The 21,343-nt window shown below is 39.5% G+C and overlaps 1 protein-coding gene across 6 annotated transcripts in view; it reads left to right on the top strand.

Moving 5' to 3' along the window:
- SYT1 (synaptotagmin 1) overlaps positions 1 to 21,343 on the top strand; it is a 330,932-nt gene that overhangs the window by 305,051 nt on the left and 4,538 nt on the right. For all 6 annotated transcript variants that reach the window (XM_038153158.1, XM_038153157.1, XM_038153156.1 and 3 more), the window contains one exon: positions 18,472 to 18,605. In XM_038153158.1, the coding sequence (XP_038009086.1) occupies positions 18,472 to 18,605 (134 nt within the window). The remainder of the gene's footprint in view (positions 1 to 18,471; positions 18,606 to 21,343) is intronic.

Raw genomic sequence — 21,343 nt, forward strand, 5'->3', positions numbered from 1 at the left:
TTTTTGTATTCTGCAATTACTGTGTTACTGTGCTATTTTCAGTACGTAGCATGAAATGGTGAAAATTAGGTCATGTGTAAATGCTACCACATAAGCAGAAACTTTCAGAGTCCTTACATGACGAAAGACTGTATCACTTTCAGACATAGCTATTAGGAGGTTTTTTTAGTTTGTTAGATTTCTTTAAATTCTATCAAAGCCTCTCAGAGAAATGAGGACAGTTGATAATACAAGTAATAAGACAGTCATTCCGTAAGATTTAATGTGAAACCAACTTAGAGCATATGAGCTAATGCAGCAGGCTGAAGTACATAAATCTGGTTTGTTGTCTTTCTAAAAGATCCTCTTTTGTTTGGCCAGAAGATACTATCTTGGTGAAGTAATAATGTGGTCAAATAGAGTACATGCATGCTAAAGCATAGACTGACTGGTCAGTGTTGCCCCTTTTCTTTCACATGGAAAAATAAAATTTAATGAAAAATAAACAAAGGATCTTGTCTGCTGAATTCTGGAAGGAAATGTCTTCATTCAGGTTGCAGCCATGGCAACAATCCATGGAATTTAAATGTCCTGTGCTATGAATCAATTCGATAAAATGATGATCTGGACATTTACTGCTCCCTGAAAGTCCCTCTTAAAGAGATTGTTTCAATCTTGTAGAGCACACTATAAACAGGTCTGTTTATATTGTATAATATACAGGTATGGTAACAGGCTAGTTACCTTCTACAGTTAGAACATAAAGAGAAGGCAGGAGAAACATGATGAATGTGATCCAAGTAGTTCATCCACATTAACAAAACAGGGCAAGAAACCTGGTGTTTATAGTTCAGCATGAAAAAAATGCAGATTTTTCGCAGGTGCTGCACATCTGCATGAGGAGTACCGGATTAGTCAGGAATCTTTGGGATAATAGTTAAGCTGCAGTCAAAGCTTTACCTGTTCTTCTTCCCCATGTCCCTTTCTAAACAGCAGAGAAGGACAGAATCTTCCTGAGTGATCCACAGGAAGAGCACAACCAGGTGCTGCTCACCTCATGACTCCATGAGACCACCTGCTGGAGGAGCCCCAGTCCTGCTCTGAGTCAGTGCTGTCTCGTGTCCGTTCCCTTTGCTTGCCACCCTTCTTTCACACTTGCCTGAGTTCAGAGGTTGATTTTTCAACAACACTAAAACAAAATAGACAAGCAGCATCTGAGAATTATGTGGCACAGCTGTTTTGCTGTGGAAACTGCAGGGAGAGTTTTTTGTGTCCAGCACTTCAAAATTCTACTTTTGCCTGATTAGTCTTCTAAATTGCTTTATTTTCTCTCCAGGAGCAAACCTAAATAATACTGGAGAAAAGAGCTTTCTATTGCACTTAGAGCTGGAAGAGGGCTATAGAAAATTTAGTGATAAATCTCCCAACAGTAAAAACTGTGTAATACAGATTGCAGTAGCTAGAAAAATATTTACCAAAATGGTGGCAACCTGAGTGAGTTCATGCTGACCTGACAGAGTCAACCAGTACAGTTCTGGTTGGGTTTCTGTGTCTGTTCTGATGTTTTCCTCAGTTCAGTATATGAGTGATCCAAGGAGGACGCCATGAATTTTCTGAAGGCTTTATTTTCATTGATTCTGATTTCACTCAGTTCTGAAAATTCCCTGGGAAAAATGTCAAGCAAAACTACAAGTAAAAGCCCTTCTCAATTATGCTTTTAAAGTTTTTATCACTGCAAGCTGATGATGGTTGCAATGGGAAATAATACATAAGGAAAAGGTCACAAGCAGTCCAGTTGTAGAGCATGCTGTTTGTAAAAAAGAGATCGTGACATTGCCAAACCTAGGTTCCCAGATTTTTGCTCTTGACTTTAAAATTAATATACTTTAAATATATTAATTCACTTCTGATTTGAAGCTTTGGATTCAATGCTTTCAGACTTTTATTTCTAGCCATGAGAGTTAGAGAAGTTTGTTTTTTTTATTTGAAATGCAAGCTGCAAATCCCTGATGGTAACATAATGCTGAGAAACTAAGGCTTCAAGAAATATACTCAGTATCTCAGGGATTGTGATAAAATCACGATAGTTGGCAGCAATGAATATTCTTACAGTTTGCATGCAATGATTTTGCAGTCTCACTTCTCAACTTACTGAATACCTCCAGGAGCTGATTGCTGGCTTTGCTATCAATCAATGCCAGAATTCTTCAGTGGGTTACCTCTGGTCAGTAAATAGACTGATGCCTTTGAATAAGGTCAAGATTCTGATCCATACTGAAAAAGAAGATGGATGGAAAAGCAAACCTCACCCCAGGACCCCAGGAATCATATTCAAATAGAAAGGTTTTAAAAAGAGATTTTATGTGATTGCTATGCAGAGGTCTTGGCACCTAGTTTGGGGCAGTACTCTGGCATTGAATATCAGCCTTTACCTCTGACTTTACAGTTTGCTCATGCCATGATGCATGAGCAAGAGGCTGTAAGGAGAAAAGGATTCTGCCTGCATTTTTCTGGAAACCCATAACATTAAGATCAGCTGCATCTTGGATGAAGAGCCTCAGGACTGAACACTTACTTTCACTCTCACTAAAGTAACAATTCCTTTAAATTGCCTTTGCCTTCTGATAGATAAACTTTTTTTTTTTTTTAATAAAAGACCTTGCTGAAGACCTTTTATACAAAAGACCTATTATTGAAGGCAGCTAAAACTCTTCCAAAGCTAGTGTACAAGGTGATTAAGAACATCCAGAAAAGTTTGGACTGTTGTGGCTATGCTGTAGAAAAATAGGTTGTCATTCAAAGTGCCCCCAACAATTTTTCCCTACAATGTGTTAGGTTTCTGGATAATAATAACAACCTTTTTTGAGGGTAGACTGTTTTCCTTCACTCAGGAGATCAGTCATTCTTCAAAGCAAAGAAGTTTTAGCTGAAAGTTTCTGAGGTTCCTAATACTGTATTCTGGCCTAGTCGATAACTGCAAATGATAAAAGGTTTTCTCTCAGCTTTTGTGTTCTCTGGCTGCATTAGAAACTGAACGAAGATATATGAGATGACACAGCAGGCTTTTTAATCCTTTAGAAATGGTTGGCAAAGTCACCTCTTTACTTATAAAAAGTAAAACATATGAAGCTGGAGTGTAGGGGGTTTGGGTTTTTTTTTAAGTATGTGTCAATTCTTTTTGTAATCTACTGTATTTTCACAGTCAGGGGTTGGGTGAAGGACAGTCCTTTAACATACTGAGACATGTTTATGGCAAGTTCAAGAGTTTATGAAAAAAAAGTGCTGATAATTCAAGGAGAAAATAAAGAGCCTTTGAAAAGCTTCTCTGGGTTTTGCTTAGAGCCCTGCCTGGAATTTACTATGGTTAGAATGACAGAGATGCTAGGAAAAATAAGTCTGAAATGCTGCAGAGCACTGCATAACATGTTGCAGGCAAATTTATATCAGAGAGCTCACTTTAGAGCTTGAAAGGCACACTAAGCCATTCCTTTGTGCAAACCTAATTGAGGTACCAAATGTGTGACAGTAAGACTCAGAGTTTATCTTCTATCTGGTTTGAGGAAAAGTTGATTGACAGAAATTTTTAACAGCATGAAAGCTCTATTTTTCACACCTTTTCAATGTTTTTCTGTGCAACCTGCAACTTTTTCTGTAAACGTGTTACTCCTTAGGCACCATCTCTTAGTTGAACAATACTCCTCTATAGATGAGCAATATCCATGGCAAAATACATGGTAACTGTCTTGCAAAGGAAAATCTAGTGAACAGTATATATTCAAAGTATGATCTTGGTTAAATACTCCACCCTGCTTGTCTCCTTTCAATCAGTAGCACACATACCAATCTTAAACCATAACTTGAAATGGAAGCGAACGGGGCTTCAAACCCCAGCATTCCCTATTCCCCTTAAATTTCTGTCCAGCAGACCAGCATTTCTTATCAGACACAAACATAACTGAGCAAATGGGATATAACCTCCTTGTTGACTCCAGATTAAAAAAAAGAAAAATTAACTCAAATTAGCAGCAAGGTGATTGTAGGCTGAATTATCCAATTCCATCCTCTGGGTGCCACCACATTGCCTTTTAGTGAATCAGTCTGAATTTAGCTTCAGCCAGAGGGCTCTTCCAGACCCCAGAGTCTGGTTTCCAGGCTCCCACTGGTGATAAATGCTTACTGGTGTGACACCCTATTTATGGTCTTACACCACTGGCTGATGTCATGACCTGTGAGCTTCTGCATTACCTCCTTTGATTTTGAGGGTGGATAGAAGTATCCTGGTGCATCTTCGGCTGTGTTATACGCAGTGTTTATTTGCTAATGTTGATATAGTTCATGGATATTTGAAGAGTTAAGACAGGCTTTCAGAAAAACAACACACTAGGAGCTGACAACAGCATTCAACCACAGTGTCTTATCAAGAAAGGAGAAAATATAACAATGAAATCAATATGCTAGAGGGTGAGCACTATATAATTAGGAAGCTGCAGCTTTATTCTTGTCTCAAAAGCTGTAGAAAGCCATGGGTACCATTTTATTTCTGCATTCCCTCAGCCACTGCTTATTTTTATTTTTACCAAGACAACCTGCTGGTTAACAGAATCCTACCAATTTTCTTCCCCTGAACAAATACAAGACAATATATGCAATCTTCTTTTTTATTGTTAGCCTACCACCTTTCAGAAACCACCTTTCCTCTCAAAAGAGGTGGTAATATTTCCATGGGCAAAGTATTATTTTTGCCACTATTTGTACAGCGCTTTGCACTAGGATCTGTGGGGAGACCACCCCATTTATTTTGGTTGGGTGAGAGGAGGGTTGCCATGGGAGCCTAATGGCTGATGATTAGAAAAATGCGTGTATGTGACAGTTTCCTACCCATTGCAACCAAAGACAACAATCACAAGTGACGTGCAAGGTTACCAAGGCTGAAATGCTGGCGTTGCTTAACCCCAGTTAACAATGGCTTAACAATGTATCCATCTTGTTACATTTTCGAACTCTTCAGACTCTTTTCTTTCTGTGAAATAATGTACTAAGAACAAATCTTCTCTGGATTTCAAAATAGAAACCCGAGCTTTCCTATACCATGATTTTGTTCCGCCTCCTAACCTGCAGTGAGCATGAGAGGAGGTGGGATGGGTGTGCTTTGGGCTGCTGAGGAGCAGGAGGGGATATGGCACATCAGCCTTTATGTGGGGCTGGCAAGTGGGTACAGGCACAGCAGTCCTTCCTCTTTTTTGGGATGGCATCTGCAATGCCTGCATCTCGTGACCATCCACCATCTCACAGCATCTGCAATGCAGAGAGTAGAGACAGAGATCTTTTCATAGGACAGTTCATCGTGTTGAGTTTGGACTCCATGCCATGCAAAGTAAGACATTCCCACCTTTTACAGGCTGTGAACTGGCATGCCTTGCAGATATGGTCCTCATTTACACACAGCAGGTACAAAATATGTAGATTTCAATCACACTTATATGGAATTGCATCCCTCTGCCAATGCCATAATAGATTAGTTACCTTATAGCCCCTCTCTTATAAGGAATGCTCAGAATAGATCTATGCACATATACAAAGTGTAATAGCAAGTCCTCTGTTCTGCCTCTAGGAAGAGCTGAATCATTAGCAAACATTGTATTTCAGGTGAGATTTTTTATGGACTACAACAAGGCTGATCACAAGTGGAAGAGTGACTGTGTCTGTGATTAGGGGAAATCTTGGTGGAAGGATCAGATTGGCTGTAAACCAAAATTTATGTCAAGAGCAATTTAAACTCCACTGCAGTCTAATGCTGTCTTTCCAGCCAAAAAAGAATGAGTTAAAAACATTTGAAGCTGATCACTGATATGTGTCTTGGATTTATTTCACTCTGCAGCAATAAAGAAATGTAGGGAACAGGGTGTGCTCATATCTGTAAGTCTGGTTTGGACCCATACTTCAGTAAGAAGCATGATAAAAGTAAAAAGGAATCAGTCACTCCTACTGCTAAGGATTTGTTTTTTAATTATTATTTACTTTGTTTCCTCAATCACTTGGCTTTACTCATTTGGCTGGGAGGCAAACGCGTTCCCTGCTGATTTATCTCCGCTCAGCCGGAGGCTTTTGCTATTCGGTTTGATTCCTAATATGGTAGCGACAGCAGATTTTGTCTGACTTCCAGAGGGCTCCTCTCAGCTTCTGGAATGCAGCAGGGAAAGAGTCCTGCAGGGGCCAACAAAGACAGTTGTTGCATTAATACTAATAAGGACCAGAAAATAGGCTTCCCCACATGTGCTGAAATTCCTGCTTTTACTACTATCTAAATCACCATTTTTCCCTGACTTCGTGGTAAGGCTACAGATTGTTTCCCATTATCCAGCTGAATGGTCTGTCTTGGTCACATCGGAAGGCCTGTTTTTCACAAAGTTTAGAAAAGACCTACTTCATCACAATAAAGTTTTTTATGTTAGTGTATGGCTAGTGTTTGAAAAAACCTTAGGCTTTCTTAGATTTTATTTCTTTTTTCTTGCCTATTTGATTCAACACTCAACTTTTCAGTGGTTTGAAATACCCCCTGTTAATAAACTGATTTTTTTTTCCCTTTAATAAAAGTTCTTCAGGTAATAGTCTTATCAAACACACCAAATTTAGAAATGGCCTTTGTTGGTGACATACCAAAATCCAAAGGATTAAATTCCTCTACCAAGCAGGGTCTCTAAAAGGTTAATGTGGAGTTGGAAATTAATTTCATTCCAAATACAGAACAATAGTGTGCAGTGACATGACTTTGTGATAAGTATTTGTTAAAGCTAAATCCTCACTAAGCCCTGCAATTGTTTTCCTTTGTGCTAATGGCAAGCCAACCGGAGGCACTCCCTCTCTCTTCCCCTTTCTCTCCTAAAAGTATCAGAAAAGCAGATTTATTGTTTGCTAAATGGGGCTCTTATTTTTTTAAACTTAAAATCTCAGTTCTCCTAAGTTCATTCTTTACAACATTTGTGACCTTCATTTTTAACAGGAGAATGTTTTGTCTATCTGAAACCCACACGTTTAATATCACTGCTTCACTGCTTGCTGATTGCCATTTGTGGCATTTACAGTAAAGAGAAAGAATTTAAATTATTTCTTACTGCTGCTGAGTGAATGTCTTGACTGTCTTTGTTCACAAGCAAAAAAAAAAAAAAAAAAGCATATTGTCACCTAGATACTGACTAATGCAGAGAAATGTTCAATAAGAGTTTCCAGAGGAAAGCTGAAGCCTGGGATTCCAGGGGAATTGATTGCTTCATTTTCATACCAGTGATTTTTAACAGGAGCTAGGTGCCTTTGAAAACAGACCTGTCTACAAATACTTGATACTTCTGAAAATCTATTCTAACTTTGGTGAGTGCAGCTTGAAAAGAGTACTGTTTTGTGAGCTTAGTTTTACTGAAATAATTTCTGTTCTCTGTTTTACACAATGAGTACTACCTTGGCTTGGAAGTAGTGTCATCCACTTTTCCTTTACTGTGATTTCTGTTTATTGATTACAAATAAAAACAGCAGTTTCCCTCCTCTAGCATCCTCTTCCTCATCTAGTAACCACAAAGACTCAGGCTTGTCTTTTCAAATACTCCTCCTTTCAATTCTGAAGAGCCAGAGGGTTTCAGAAATTCATATATGCTTTTTGGATTCCTGGGTTATTTGATTTTGTTACAGATCATGATCCACTGACTAGACTGCATCAAGATCTTGTTCAATGGAGTAGCAGGCAGAAATATGCTGAGCTGCCCAGATTCAGTCTGGTTTGTCAGCGAAGCACACTCCACCACTTTTGTACCAAATTGGCTATCTGCTGTAGAAATTTGTAGCAGGTATCTGAGCTATCATGTACCCTTGGATTTCTGAAAGGTTGTGTCACATTTGACTGACTTTTGAACTAAAGTGGTGTAGAGTCAGTGGTGAACATGTCAGTCAAATATTCATTTGTGCCATTAACTGACTGAGGCAATTTGAAGAAAAATTTGGGGCATGAGCTATTGGTCGTATTATAAATGCTTCCACCTTTCACCTAATGGCACCATTTTTCAAGTTGTCTGTCCTCTTGTCTTATAGCAGGACTAATGTTCTCAGCAGCAGAGTGTTCCTAATGCAGATGCTGTTGGCCTTGAACGCTTGTTCTTTTCCTTGAATCTTCATTCTTAAATAACTCCTCATTTTGTTCTTTCTTGTAACTTGTCTGGAGTTAAAAAACAAAGTAAACAGTTCGTTCTTCCAAGGACTTCAGTGCTTCCATGACTCTTCAGTAAACATAATCTCAATGTTACTCTTGTCTAAGTAAAAATTTGCCTTAAGTTTCAGGTCACTGCTTCTCATTATGTGTAATCGACAGGAATGTGAGCAGGCGTGCAGCCTCCCAGCCTTTCCTCTGAAAGTACTCAAGTTAAAAATCTGACCTTCAGGCTTCTAAAACCTGGGGGGTTTGGGGATTCTAAAAAATAGGTTTTCACTGAGCTGTCATGTTTGAAAAACAGATGTAATTTAGCTGAACTCAGTTGAAATTGCTGATAAATTTAGCCTACCTTGTAACTTCTCATGATGGGATTAAGATGAAGATATTGCCCATCCCAATGAAATCTGCTTTTGATCTCTTTTTTCTTACTGTGGTTAAATTTAATCCAAAACAAAACAGGTTTTCCCAAAGATACTGGAAAACATAATCCAGAATAGCCCTTTCCACTCCCTGAGCAGATGCATTTCTTGCCTTGCAGTGTTCTAGGAGTATTCTCACTGCCAGGAAGCCCATCAGCTAAGCTTGTCCTTAGCCATGGCTCTGAGCGGGGAATGGGGAAAGGTTTCCTGTGGCCTCTGTAATAAAAAAGGTTCAAAAAATGAACTGTATTGTGTGTTGCCTTAGGTTTCATATGTGGGATGGGTGGTCTGTGTGTTGAGGCAGTAAGAGTTACATCCCCTAAGTCATGCTAAAATTAGGTGCCACAAATAGCCTGTATGAATTCCCAAAATCTCACTTAACGTTGGATGTGTTGGGAGGCAGGAATAGGAGGGGAAAGAGAGCTGTTGGCTGTTTTCTCCAAATAATGCTGAATGTACATTTTGTAGGCTAAAAGCAAGACTGTATTCATGTACCTTCTTCCTTCCATTTATATTTTTTTCCTGGAAGCTCAAATCCAACAGCAAAATAATGAAAACAAAATGAGAACTAGGATTTATATAAACTTTGCAGGTAGAAAAAGTACTGAGTATTATTTCAAGTTGAGACTGAGGTCTGGATGCTGATGAAATCCTTTTATTCATGTAGCCACTGATAAATTAAATGTAGTTTGAAAGTCTTTATATGCTCTTAAAATAAATATCAATCTTGATAAAGCAAAACTATGGTTGGTTTCTCAGCTGTGAAGAGTTCAGATCAGGCTGCTTTACCAGTAGACACTGATGTTGTAACACTATTTTTTTTTATTCCTTCTTTACTGCAGCATTTCTGCAGTATTAGTTGTGTGCTATTTCTAGTTTAATCATTAGAATAAAAAAAGAGACATGTCTCCTTCACGTTGTCTGGGACTGAAAGCTTACCTGTATGAAAGAAGCTGTTTACAAAGTGGCAGGGCTAGATTTTTATTAAAAGCATCAGAATCATTTTGTGGTATAATGGCTTGCATTTTTCTGGTGACTCATTTGTAACAGCTAAGGTAATGGTGTGTTTCCTACCCTTTCGATCACAGGTAGATAAAACTCCCTGCTTCTTTGCTTTTCTATTTTTTTCTATCCTCTCATTCTCCTCACAGCTCACCTAATGTTATTTTGGCCTGTGAGGGTATGGATGGAATACAGGGACATAACTGGGTTTGCTGCATTTGAAGAAAATTTTCATTGTTAAGCAATATGATAGTTAGTGGTTTTGACCTGAGACAGCCTTTATAACTGACTTTGCCTGGTTTTGAGTGTGTTGCTTCTAACCCTCTGTGGAAGAGTGCAGATTACTCCTTAGCAGGATATATTCACTTCTTTCCATGTAAAGACAATCACAACACAGTAGTGCCATGCTGACATTCAGTCAAGCTATAAAACCTTTCTGTGGTAATGTTGACTTGGAGAGTTGGGACTACAAATGTATATTCTTGCTACAGTAAATTGCTAATATGCTAGTTAGACCAATTTTTCTTCTTAAGAGACCTTCTCTGCATTTCGGGGTTGAGGAATTCCTTGGAGTGAATACTGACACTCACTCAGACATGGTTTTCTTTATTACCCAGTAATACTGGAATGCCTGTCTGTTCTCAGTGAAGTTTGAGGTTAGGACTTATTTTGCCTCACAGCTGTAGGATTTGGGGGGGCTTGGGGTCTTTATGATGGGTGGGGTTCTGGGAGCGGGGAAGTAACGAAAACAGGCCTCCACTCAGCAGCGTGTGCCTCAGTGAGCTGGGGCAGCTCTGCCCCCAGACCAGCCCAGCTCTCAAGGGCTTCAAGGCACTCACTGACAGTCCAATGCAGAACATCATTTTGTACCCAAGTTCCTGTTGTTTTCAGCTAAGACATTCCACAAGAACTGCTTCTTAACTTGGGTTGTTTGGGGTGTTCTGTAATCTGTGCTTCTGATTCTCTCTTCACTCTTCTGCCTGTCCACGTGTATTCCCCCTTCCCTCCTCCCCAGTTCACTTGAGGACAGTCTTTCAAATCTCTCTAAGCCTCTATGTATTATCTTCTGGTATTTTCACTGCCATCAATTTAATTTTTTTTTTTCTCTACATCATCAAAAGGCATTACCTAAATTCTAACTCAGCAGTCTGCTGGAATTTGCTGCCTGAGGTATTGCCAGCTTGCTTTGGTTCCAGTCTGGATTCCTGTCCTGGAGAGTCTGCCTGTATCAGCAGCTCAAATTAATACATTCCCACTATTTGATATAAATACCTACTTCATCTTAGCTGACATTGTATTCTTCCTGTTTGTATACAAGCTTAGCTGCTGTTGTATTCTTCCTACTTGTATACAAGCATGGTATTGCAATATGCATTTTTATTTCTTTATTTGTTATCTAGGATTGCAGGTGCCCTTCTCCACTGTGTTAAAATTTTACAATGCCATGCTGTCTCTCCCCCTCCTCGCTACATTCAAGCTTCATGAGCAGTCAGTTCCTCCCCTTTTGGTGCAGGTACAAGGGAACAAGGTTTACTGCTTTGATGCCTGTAGTTTCTATGTAATCACATTTACAAGGTGCTTGGTTGAGTAGCGTTGCTTTTCCACAAGGGTATTCTGTGTTTACCCACAGCCAAAATTCAAGGTGCATTTTCCTGTTCATTCAACCCACATTTGTTGTGCTTTATGAAACTATTTGTTTTGCCTCTGTGTAACTGTGCTGAAATGAACCCCTTGGATACAACAGCCAGATCAGCTGTCCTTGCTCTGGCAGTAAACTTAATCATAAACTCATAAGCACTATTTTGTGCTGATTTTAAATAAGACTTTTGGCTTTCCTTTTGTTTCTTCTTTTTTTTTTTTCTCCCATTTTCAGCTACTTTCCCCATCTGGCACTGTAACATTTGTTGTTATGTTCCAGTTGGAAGCACTGTGGGTGGAATTGCACACTCAAGGGCTGGCTGAATAGCCCTTAGGCCACTGTGAACATTTCTCTTTCCACTGTCAGCTCTACACATTCAGCAGCCTCAGTTTGGGATTCTTGGGTGAGGGAATCGTTGGCTGGCTGACAGTTTTACAGCACCTCCTTCTTCCCAAAGCTCCCTGGTTCTCTGAATTCAGCATTTCGATAGCAACTTGACGTTCATAGAACTGCACACCAGTGAAGAGCTGTTATTTTGAGACTGCTTTGCTACACTCTCCATTTAACTCTCTTCATTCTAGGCAGGCTATTGTTACTTTTATAAATATCAACCCCATCTTCCCTACTATAAATGGATTCCTGGACTCCATTTTCCTATGAGAATCTGTCTAATATTATTGAATATGAAATTAAAAATGTTTTCATTTATAAATTACCCAGTTTGACAGCATCTTTATAAAGACAGTCATGGAATACATAACCCAAAGTCATCTAACTGGTTCCACTGCACCATATGTGCCCAAAGGAGCCTGACGGGCACGTGCTTTGTGTGTGTGCACTGGGTGTGGAGCATCTCTCCATGGCACAGATAGACACTGGCAAGTGTGATAGGAGCTTTTTAGGGTTAAACTGTTCACAGCTTTCATGGCCAGTCTAAAAGCCCATCTGGACTGCATGCAGCTTCTCAACCCCATCCATGGCCAGCACCCTACGGGCTGGTGTCGGGACAGTCTCCACCACTCAATCCTCAGCCCCCTTAGTAAAAGGGATTTTAAAATGTGTTTTTCTGGGGTCAGGGCTGGCATAGACACTGCACAGGAACCTACAGCAAATAACCTTTTGCTACTCACCTCTCAAGTCCTGGCTACTGATACAGACTTGTCCAGTAGCATCAAGTAATATGCAGCCTGGTAGGGTTCTGGAAAGTGTGATGAGAGTAACAAAATATCAGCATTGGCTAAAGAGTGGACATTATGTAGCAAATCAACTTTTTTTTAAAAGTCCTATTTTTAAGGAAATCTGATTTTAAAAACCTTACAAACCATATAGTTTATGCCAAGAGAACTGTTTCCAATGTGACAGTGTTTTCCAATATTTCTCTTGGGACATCAGCTGCTCCTTCAAAAATAATGTCCTAACTTTATTTGTTCATTTGTGGAGGAAGGTAGAAGGTGCAACAGTTTGTGTCAGTGAATAGAAACTATAATTTTTATGCAGTCTAGAAGGTATTTGTTCTTCTTCTTAGTCATTCTACCATATATTGTTTTTTCCCCCTCTGGCTTTCCTTCCCATTCAAAGCTTTCCATTAATATGAAAAAATACTAGCTGAGAAAATCCAGTATCACTCTAAACTCATTATTTCAGAGATTGTTTTTTAATTCACTCTCGTCAAAACATGAACAGAAGAGAAGAAGTCAGGGGAAATTATTCATGGCCTGGATGCCACAGGCATCATGTGAATTGTCCCTGTCCCTTGGGAGGAAGGGTTTATATGCCCACAGAGGGAGCATGTCCCATGGTTCTTGGGAAAATCAGCAAATCTGTGGGAACTCCCAGCAAGTTCTTCCTGTTTTGGTTTCCTCTTAGAGCCCTGCTGCTTTCCATAGCCCAGCTCTGGCCTGTGCTGCTGTTTCTCTCCAGAGGCACGCAGGTACTGCCGGTGCTGCCAGCCTCCATCCCAGATACAGTCTCTGTAGAAAATAAGGTGGTTTGCTGTATTAAATGGCTGTTCTCCCCACTGCCTGCCCAGAGAACTTCACCTGAAGCTTGTTTGCACAGAAGGGAAACAGGTTAAGGGTGCACTATGGGCCCTGCTCCAGCTCTGGTCTAAGCCTCTGGCTTGGTATTCCCTTGGCATTCCACCGTGCTGCTGTGTTGCAGGATGAGAGTGGCTCTTTAGCCTGGAACTAACAATGCACCCTGCATGTCACCTCTGTCCTAACTGCTTGCACAGCTATTTGTAAAGCTGCATTTCCAAACCTCATTTTCTTTACTTCTTGAATCAATTTCCAAGCTCTTCATGAATTCATTCTGCTTCCTGGAATGGAAACTCCACTGTCTGCTGACACTTCTGCTCTAAATGTCAGTGATGTTGAGCTTTGGCATGGATTGTGCATAAATTTTCTTCTGATGGGAAAAAACACGTGCTAATGAGCACCCAGTTATCCTGAACATTTTGAAGACAAAAATACAGCTGGAGGCAGTTCTGGCACCGTAGTTCTTTACCATTTCTACATTTTAGTTGAGAACATTTTATTACGGTGTTTTGTCATATGAAACTATTCAGGTGTATCTATGACTGGTTTGTTCTGGATCATGTTTTTTTCCTGTTAATCATGTTAGGCTTTCTCAAAGCTTGTAGAGGGTTTTCTCTGATCTCTGCACAGACCTGGGCGGGATTTTTTTCTTTAAATCATTAAGCTCCCCCTGCCCTCAGCCTTGGGGCTGTAACTGCACACACAATCAATTTCAGTGTTATCTCTGTGGTGTTTTTCAAATTTATCAACTTGTAGATGCTTTCCTTTTCATATTATGATTAGATTACAGAAGCCTCCATGTTATTTTAAAAAACATGGACATTGTCCTTCTGTTTGCATTCAGAATAAGCCACTGTAGTAAAATCATTCCAAGCTGACTATGCTGTTGATGCTTTTTTCCAAAGATCCACAGAAATGGAAATTTGCGTGCTGAATTCTCTCCTACCTTTGTGGAAAATGATTTTTCATTAGCTACTTGCCCCTCTAACATTTTTCATCTTGAAAGCCCTTGAAAAAACTGTCCTTCTCAAGTTCTGCCTTTTCCTGGCATATTGTCTTCTGCCACCGTTTTCTTCTTTTGAGTTGTAGTACTTTTTCCTTTTAAGAGTTTCTTTAGTAAAATCTCTTAACCAACTAAGTGCATCTTGTCTACAACATGTCTGTAACTAGTCATTATTTTAAGAGAGTTTCAGTTGTGTGTGTGTGTGTGTATATGTATGTATGTATGTATGTATGTATGTATATATATATATATATATATATATATATATATATATATATATATATATAGTGTATGTATGTATGTATGTCTGTGCCTTGTGGTCCAGATTACTGTAGAAATCTTGGTACCATATCGATTACTTATTAAATAAGGTATTGGCATCTTACTGCAAACTTCAGGAAAACAAAATGTGTACGCTGGTCCTCTCCATGCTTTAAAAGCAGTTCAGCTAGCCACCATTGAGACATTACTGTGAGATCCACAATGCACAATTAGTTGTGAACTGTACATCTTTTTAGCATTCCAGGTTAGACTGTTAATTAGGGAATAAATAGCACAATTTTATTTAGTCCCATACACTGGTTAAAATGGATTATTAAGCAAGGGACACAAAGCTAGTTTGTCTCCTTCAGCAGAGGGACATCTGAGTGCAACATCTTTTCTTCCAGATAGATGAGTGTGATCCATCCAGAGATACCTGGGGATGTAATGTGATTCTATATCCCTGTTTACTTGAAAGGAATCAAACTGGCTAAAAGTACAGCAATGGCTGCCCATGGAGAGAAATTAATATTCTGGGGTGCAATCTATTTAACTAAAGATAGATATTTACTCTGGAATGAGATAACTATCCAGGGTACATAAAGAGAAATACTTATTTTCATTGGCATTGCCCTTTATGACCAGGCTAGGCATTTAACAGGCAATTTATCATTGCAGGGCTGTAATATCAGTTCTGTCATCCTTACTAGTCTCAGTTCTTCAGTGAGACTATTTACATGTTAAAGTATGACTCAGAATGACTAATGGGGCCAGCACTGAGGTTATGTTGCAAGTTAGAAAGGAAAGACGTTTCCATTAGCACTAAACCTTATCTCACAAAAATCACTGGAGACTGGCACTTCCAGAGGTTCTGCTTTCTCTTGATTATCATCCCTTCTTCCACTAATTGATTCCAAGCAGTTCAGCTTCTGTTACTTAGTGGAGGAGAATTTGTCTCTTTCAGAGATTTATTCATGAAGTCACAAGGAAGTCTGTGCTTAGGTATCAGGTTTTTCGTGTAGAGTGAAAGCAAATAGATTACTGGGGAGTTGAGGGAGTTAATGCTGTGGAACACAGCAAGATCGTGCAGTGGTGGAGGGGCTCATGTATGGGACACAGCAGAATGAGGAGAGGGGAGAATTAGTTAGGATCAGGATATTTCAAAAACAAGGAAGTGGATATACCATCTAATGAGGATAAACTCAACCAAAATCTCTAATGGCCCACTTACTTGAGCTGGATGCCCTGTTCTGATTTTAAATCTTTGTGATAAGTAAACTTATATAATACTTTCCTGTGAAACAAGAAAAGAAGGAATATGGTTTCAGTTAAGTTCTGTTTGGATTAGCATGACAATTCTACCCTCAGATGAAAGAAGGTTGGATTGTTTTATCATGTTATGCCCCATACTGTGCTTCATTTGGTACCTCTGCCACTCAGTTCTGCACTACAGTGGCACCACTGGGTCTTTCCTCTAAACATCTGGCATTGGAGCCTGACTCAACTCCCCAGACTGACAAAGAGAAAAAACTTATCAGGACATGAGAAAGAAACCACAGAAATGTGTCTTGTGGGTCTTATCCCATGGCTGTGAGTTGTGTAGGTCAGGTTTTGTTCCAATACAAGCATGAAGATAGAAACTATAGAAAGTCAGTAGAAGCAAATCATTTAAAGTTAATGTACTCACAGATGTAGAAGCATTCATGTACATTGATTACTAGTTTTAAAATATTCTTCTCCAAAGTATGGATTTTGTTATCAATATGGGAATATTTCTGCATCCTTTTATAAATCTTGCTGTACAGTTCCTTAAGGACATATGAATAATCATCAAACCTGTGTATATTGTCTGTGCAAAGGCACAGATCAGCAAAGAACTGGCTTATATCACCTGCATTTATTTTAATAAATTATTCCATTCTAATACCCTTAATAATAATATATAACTGTACTGTTTAGCCTTCCAGTCTAGTGACTCAAATTATATTTTACAGCATCTTACCTCATTCTCATTTCTTAACAATTTACCACTGACTCATGGGCTACTAAACTTTCTTAGTATGTATTAGGTATACCTAAAACATAATTTTGAAGTTAGCACAGTTTTGCATTCTGCATGGTGCATCAGGGAAAGTGATGAGCTTTTCTCAGGTACCAGCTAATGTTGAAGAATTCCAGATTCACCTCCTTTCCATCTTCAAAACCCTGTGTGCAGTGATGTTGAACTCAGTATTAAAAAAGAAATAGACCTGTGTTGGCTTTTTGCTAGCATTTTGCTCTTCACATGATCCTCCTTGATTCATAGATTGTGCAGCCACAAGCAACCCTTACAATCCCATCTTGCCTGAAGCGTAAACCTACCCCGATTTAATTTCTGTTTGAACTTTGAGTCTTTTGAGAGGGAAGGAGTCTTAACCCTGACAGAGAGTATGCCACTGGAGATGCTACTCCAGCTGTTTCCATCTCACTTCTAAAATATGTGCCTATTCCTAAGTTAGAATTGCCCTAATTCCTTCTCACAGCCATTGGATCTTTTTATACCCTTGTCTACTGTCTTGAAGAATCTACTACCAAAATAAGGTTTCCTTCAGAGGAGCTGTAGACTGTGATCAAGTGACTCCAGTAGCTTAATTGTCCTGAACACCCAGGTCTTCCAGAAAAAAGGCATATTTTGACTGTAGAAGAGTGCAATTACTCTTCCAAAAATTAATTTCATGGCAGAATCATAAAGCATGGTTTGCTCATATTAAGTGCAGTCTTCATTTGTCCTTATTCTGTAGCCCCAGTCTTTTCTCAGGAGGGAAAGGGGAAGCCCTCTCCTTTGATAGTTTGCATTATTCAGGCTCCCTTATTTATGCTGGAGGTGACTTATATCTGGCAGGCATTTTAGATACCTCCTACCAGCTCATTAAAGGGAAGCTTGCCTTGATCTATGTCAAAGTTCAGCTGCCTAAAGCCAGAGAGGTACCTACCCAAATTTTGGTGACAGTACCATACAGGTTGTTGAAACATAGGAGCTTGAGGTGCCTCAAATGTTGCTTCATGGTAAGCCTAAACAGAAAAATAGCTGAACTCAGTGAGGGTACTTCTAATTCCCAGCTCCATGGAAGAATGTTACTTCACTCTCCATATAGCCACATGGCTCTAGTAATGGATTGAGTACCCACAGTGCTATTCTTTTAGGCAGGCAAAGCTTCCATGGAAATTACCATCACCGAGATACCTCATCAGCGCTGTAATGTGCAGGAAAGGTTTGCTCGCACAAGGAACACCTGATTAGGTACCAAATGAGTTCTGTTCCTTTGCCACCAGAAGCTGTTTGAAATGACAGTGGGAATTGAATCAAGAATGGCAAAGCCAAGCTGTAGTTTATACCAGTGCCGTGGCCCCCATGGACTCTGGCTGTGTGCAGCCCTGAGGCAGAGGGCTGGTATTGAAGGGACAGAATCCTTCCTGCCAGGCAGTGGACCTGTCACCCTGTCACCCTGCTGGACCCTGTCAGTCACAGCTCACCAGGGAGGTCAGAGGACAGGAAAATCACAGTGCAGCACCTGCCCAAGGATTGATGGGAATAGTTGCCAGGTGGTTCTAGAGCATTTGGCCATGCCGGCTCTGTACCTGCTGAGAACCATTGCTGAGAAATGCTTGCAGGATGGTTAATAAGCTGTGGAACGAAGTTAGGTGGAATTTACGCCACCTTCATGATGTTAAGGAGATAAGGCAATAAATGCTTTGTACCTTTTCCCATCAGGAGCACTTCACAATCCTACAGGAGTTTTTCTATAGTAGAAATAAAGAACTTGTTTAAATATGAGCTGTGAATGTTGTCTGTTTGGTTTTGGGTTTTTTTAATCTTCTCCTACATCTATGGGATTAAAATTTGTAGAAAACATACTGAACCCTCCTTCTTAGCTCTGCCTCTTCTCTTGAATGCTTAGATCCCTATGTGAAGATCCATCTGATGCAGAATGGTAAGAGGCTGAAGAAGAAAAAGACTACAATTAAAAAGAACACTCTGAATCCCTACTACAACGAGTCTTTCAGCTTTGAAGTACCATTCGAGCAAATTCAGGTAATGTCAAACAGTGTTTTGTCTTTCCTCTGCATTCCATTTCTCAGCCCTTATAAATATTTAACAGGAATCTTGTTAATTATCACATGTGCATGCCTTCATTAGCACCTAGGTGCCAGCCCTGTGCTACATTAGATGAGTGTGACTGCTTCAAGAGGGAAATGATAAAATGTGAAGTACTTAGGAAGCTTTGATTCATCAGTGAGAAATGGATAACTGACATTTTCTGTTAACAGAAATGGATTTGGGGAAAAAAAAATCCACAGGGAGATAGTGAAGGAATGTGCCAGCAAAAAAGGTGTAGGGATAAAAGAAAAGCCATATATAACATTTTCCCTAGATTATTTAAAATAATAAATTGGCTTTATCAGATATATTTGTGTTCCTTATGCATTTATTTGTCCTGTTTCTTGAAAGCACTGCAGCACCCCTTTAAAGTAAAACACCTAATTCATACACAGCTTTTTCCAGGAATTATTCACTACACTTTGAAAACTTTTTCGGTGATTCCTATGTCCCTTGGAAAAAGGCATTTGAGAATCTCAGGGATCAGAACTGCAGTACCTGTTCTCATGTGCCTCAGGAGAGCTCCAGCAGTTGTCCAGATGCTGCTCCCAGAGCTCAGTACCTAAAATTAAGGGTCTCAGAAGTCAGCACAGTGAGATGGAAGCCACCTACAGTAATAGTGGGAAATACCAGGACAAAGCATTGTGCAATTTTTTTCATCATCAGTTTTTATCTTTGAGCTACTTGGAGGCAAACCATCTCTCATGAGAGAGAATTAACTTTTTTTGATGTTAACTGTCTCTTATCTCAAGAGAGAAGCTTTTTTTTAACCATCTCGGGAGGCATGTGGGAACAGAACTGCATGCTGGCTCCCCACATGGCCACGGGGCCCCAGGACTGTGGAGATGTTAAGCAATAAAACAGCTTTTCTGGGTGGAGCTGGGTGGGGAAAAGGTCCTTTCAGGGGCCTCCCAGTTTAAATGACCATAATTTAAAACATCTGGGAATACATCCTTCTGTGGATTGTGAGAGGTTATGGATATATTAGGTGCCATGCTTTTAAACTTGTAGTTTAAAAGTTGTAATGTGTTTAAATTGCTTGGACAAAGTTTGGACAAAACAGATGAGAGCATGGTATAGAGCATGGTATAGGTTTTTACATTGTGTATCTTGGACTTGGATAGCAACTGGGCTGCAGAGAAGCCAAGGCCTACCTCTCAAGTAGCTTGCATTTTATTGACTTGGTACTAACAAAAATAATAAAACCAGACAAGGTGAAGCATGGGCACAGTGACTCGGATGCACAACTGGTCCATTTAGAATGTCTTCATGCCCTACTGCATGTACAGGTGTCTCTGGATTCTAGGAAACAAAAAGGGGGAAATCCAGTGGGGGCTAATTTCTCTTGATTTTAATGAAAGCTGGTCTGTGTGCATGTGGAAGATTTCACCACAAGGATCAAAGACCCAGAGGAAAAAAGAGATTAATCAAATCAAGTGGCAGTTTAGGCAGTGAGTATCTTGATTTCAAATAGGGATAGGATTGAGGAGCTGGAATGGTTACCTCCAAATTACCCTATCAAAACTTTGGCATGGTGGGGTGCATTTTTTGTACTTGACCATTTTGCCTTCTAATTCAAGGTCATTTTATGAGGTGCATGTAGTTTATTTTAAAAGTATTGTGGTTTAGAGGTTTAAAAATTCTTGTCTTCCTTTTTGTTGTTTTTTTTTTTTTTAACAAGTTTATTAGAATTACCTTTTAGCTATCTACTTGACTATATAGCCCAAATTTTACATCTGCAAGTATGGAATTTGGTCATTTGCCAAGGTATTTTGAGTTAGTTATAAAAGACTACATTTAGACTACTTCATGATGGATATTGAAGTGATTTCAGCATTAGAAAAACTAATTTTAAATGTTATTTACACTTACTATGGTAGGAATCACTGTGACCTGTGCTATTCATATAAAAGTCATTAAGCAAACTTTCACTGTCAAAAAAAATAATGGTTCTACAAGTTTCTTGACTGTTGGAGAATGAAGAGAGGTCATGGAGGGAAAATAGGTCAGTAGCAGTACATCTATGTAATTTTAAAGGAGCCAAATGTTAACATTTTCAACACTTTTACAGTGACTATGGGTTCTGGCTCTTAAGAGGAAGAAAGTGATGTCTTCAAGGGTAATGGGAGAACACCACAGGGAAGTCAAATCCTCTTGCTACTGGCAGATGAGGCGCGTGTTTTGCCCCATGCAGAACAGACTGCCTCTGCAGGCAGCAGTGTCTCCAGGCCCTCTCAGTCCAAAGGGCTTAATCACACTGTGGAAACTGCTAATCCAAATGTTTATTAGGAGAGGCAGTTCTTTCTACTAGCACCTCTTGGGTTTTGCCATGCAGCTGCTCCTTTAATATGTGGTACAAAGGCAAAGGGATGCTTACATTTCTCTGTAGGTTTAGTCCAGAGATCATGAGGGGAGAATCATCTCCAAGTTAATTATCTGAGCTGGCTGTTCTTTACATCTTTTCAGAGCAAGGAAAAGGGTCCTTCATTTATTTACAGTGCTCATTTTTTTCTTATGATTGACATTAAAAAAAAAATTAATAATTATCCCCAAGCTTCTAGGTACAGAAGGCAAGCATTTTTTTGTAGTGCAAAAAAATAGTCTCATACTTACTTTTTATATCTGTGAATGTACCATGTATCTAAAACATAAGTATTCATTTGGGGAGGTAC

Source organism: Motacilla alba, chromosome 1A (genome assembly GCF_015832195.1).
Source record: "Motacilla alba alba isolate MOTALB_02 chromosome 1A, Motacilla_alba_V1.0_pri, whole genome shotgun sequence".
Lineage (NCBI taxonomy): Eukaryota > Metazoa > Chordata > Aves > Passeriformes > Motacillidae > Motacilla > Motacilla alba.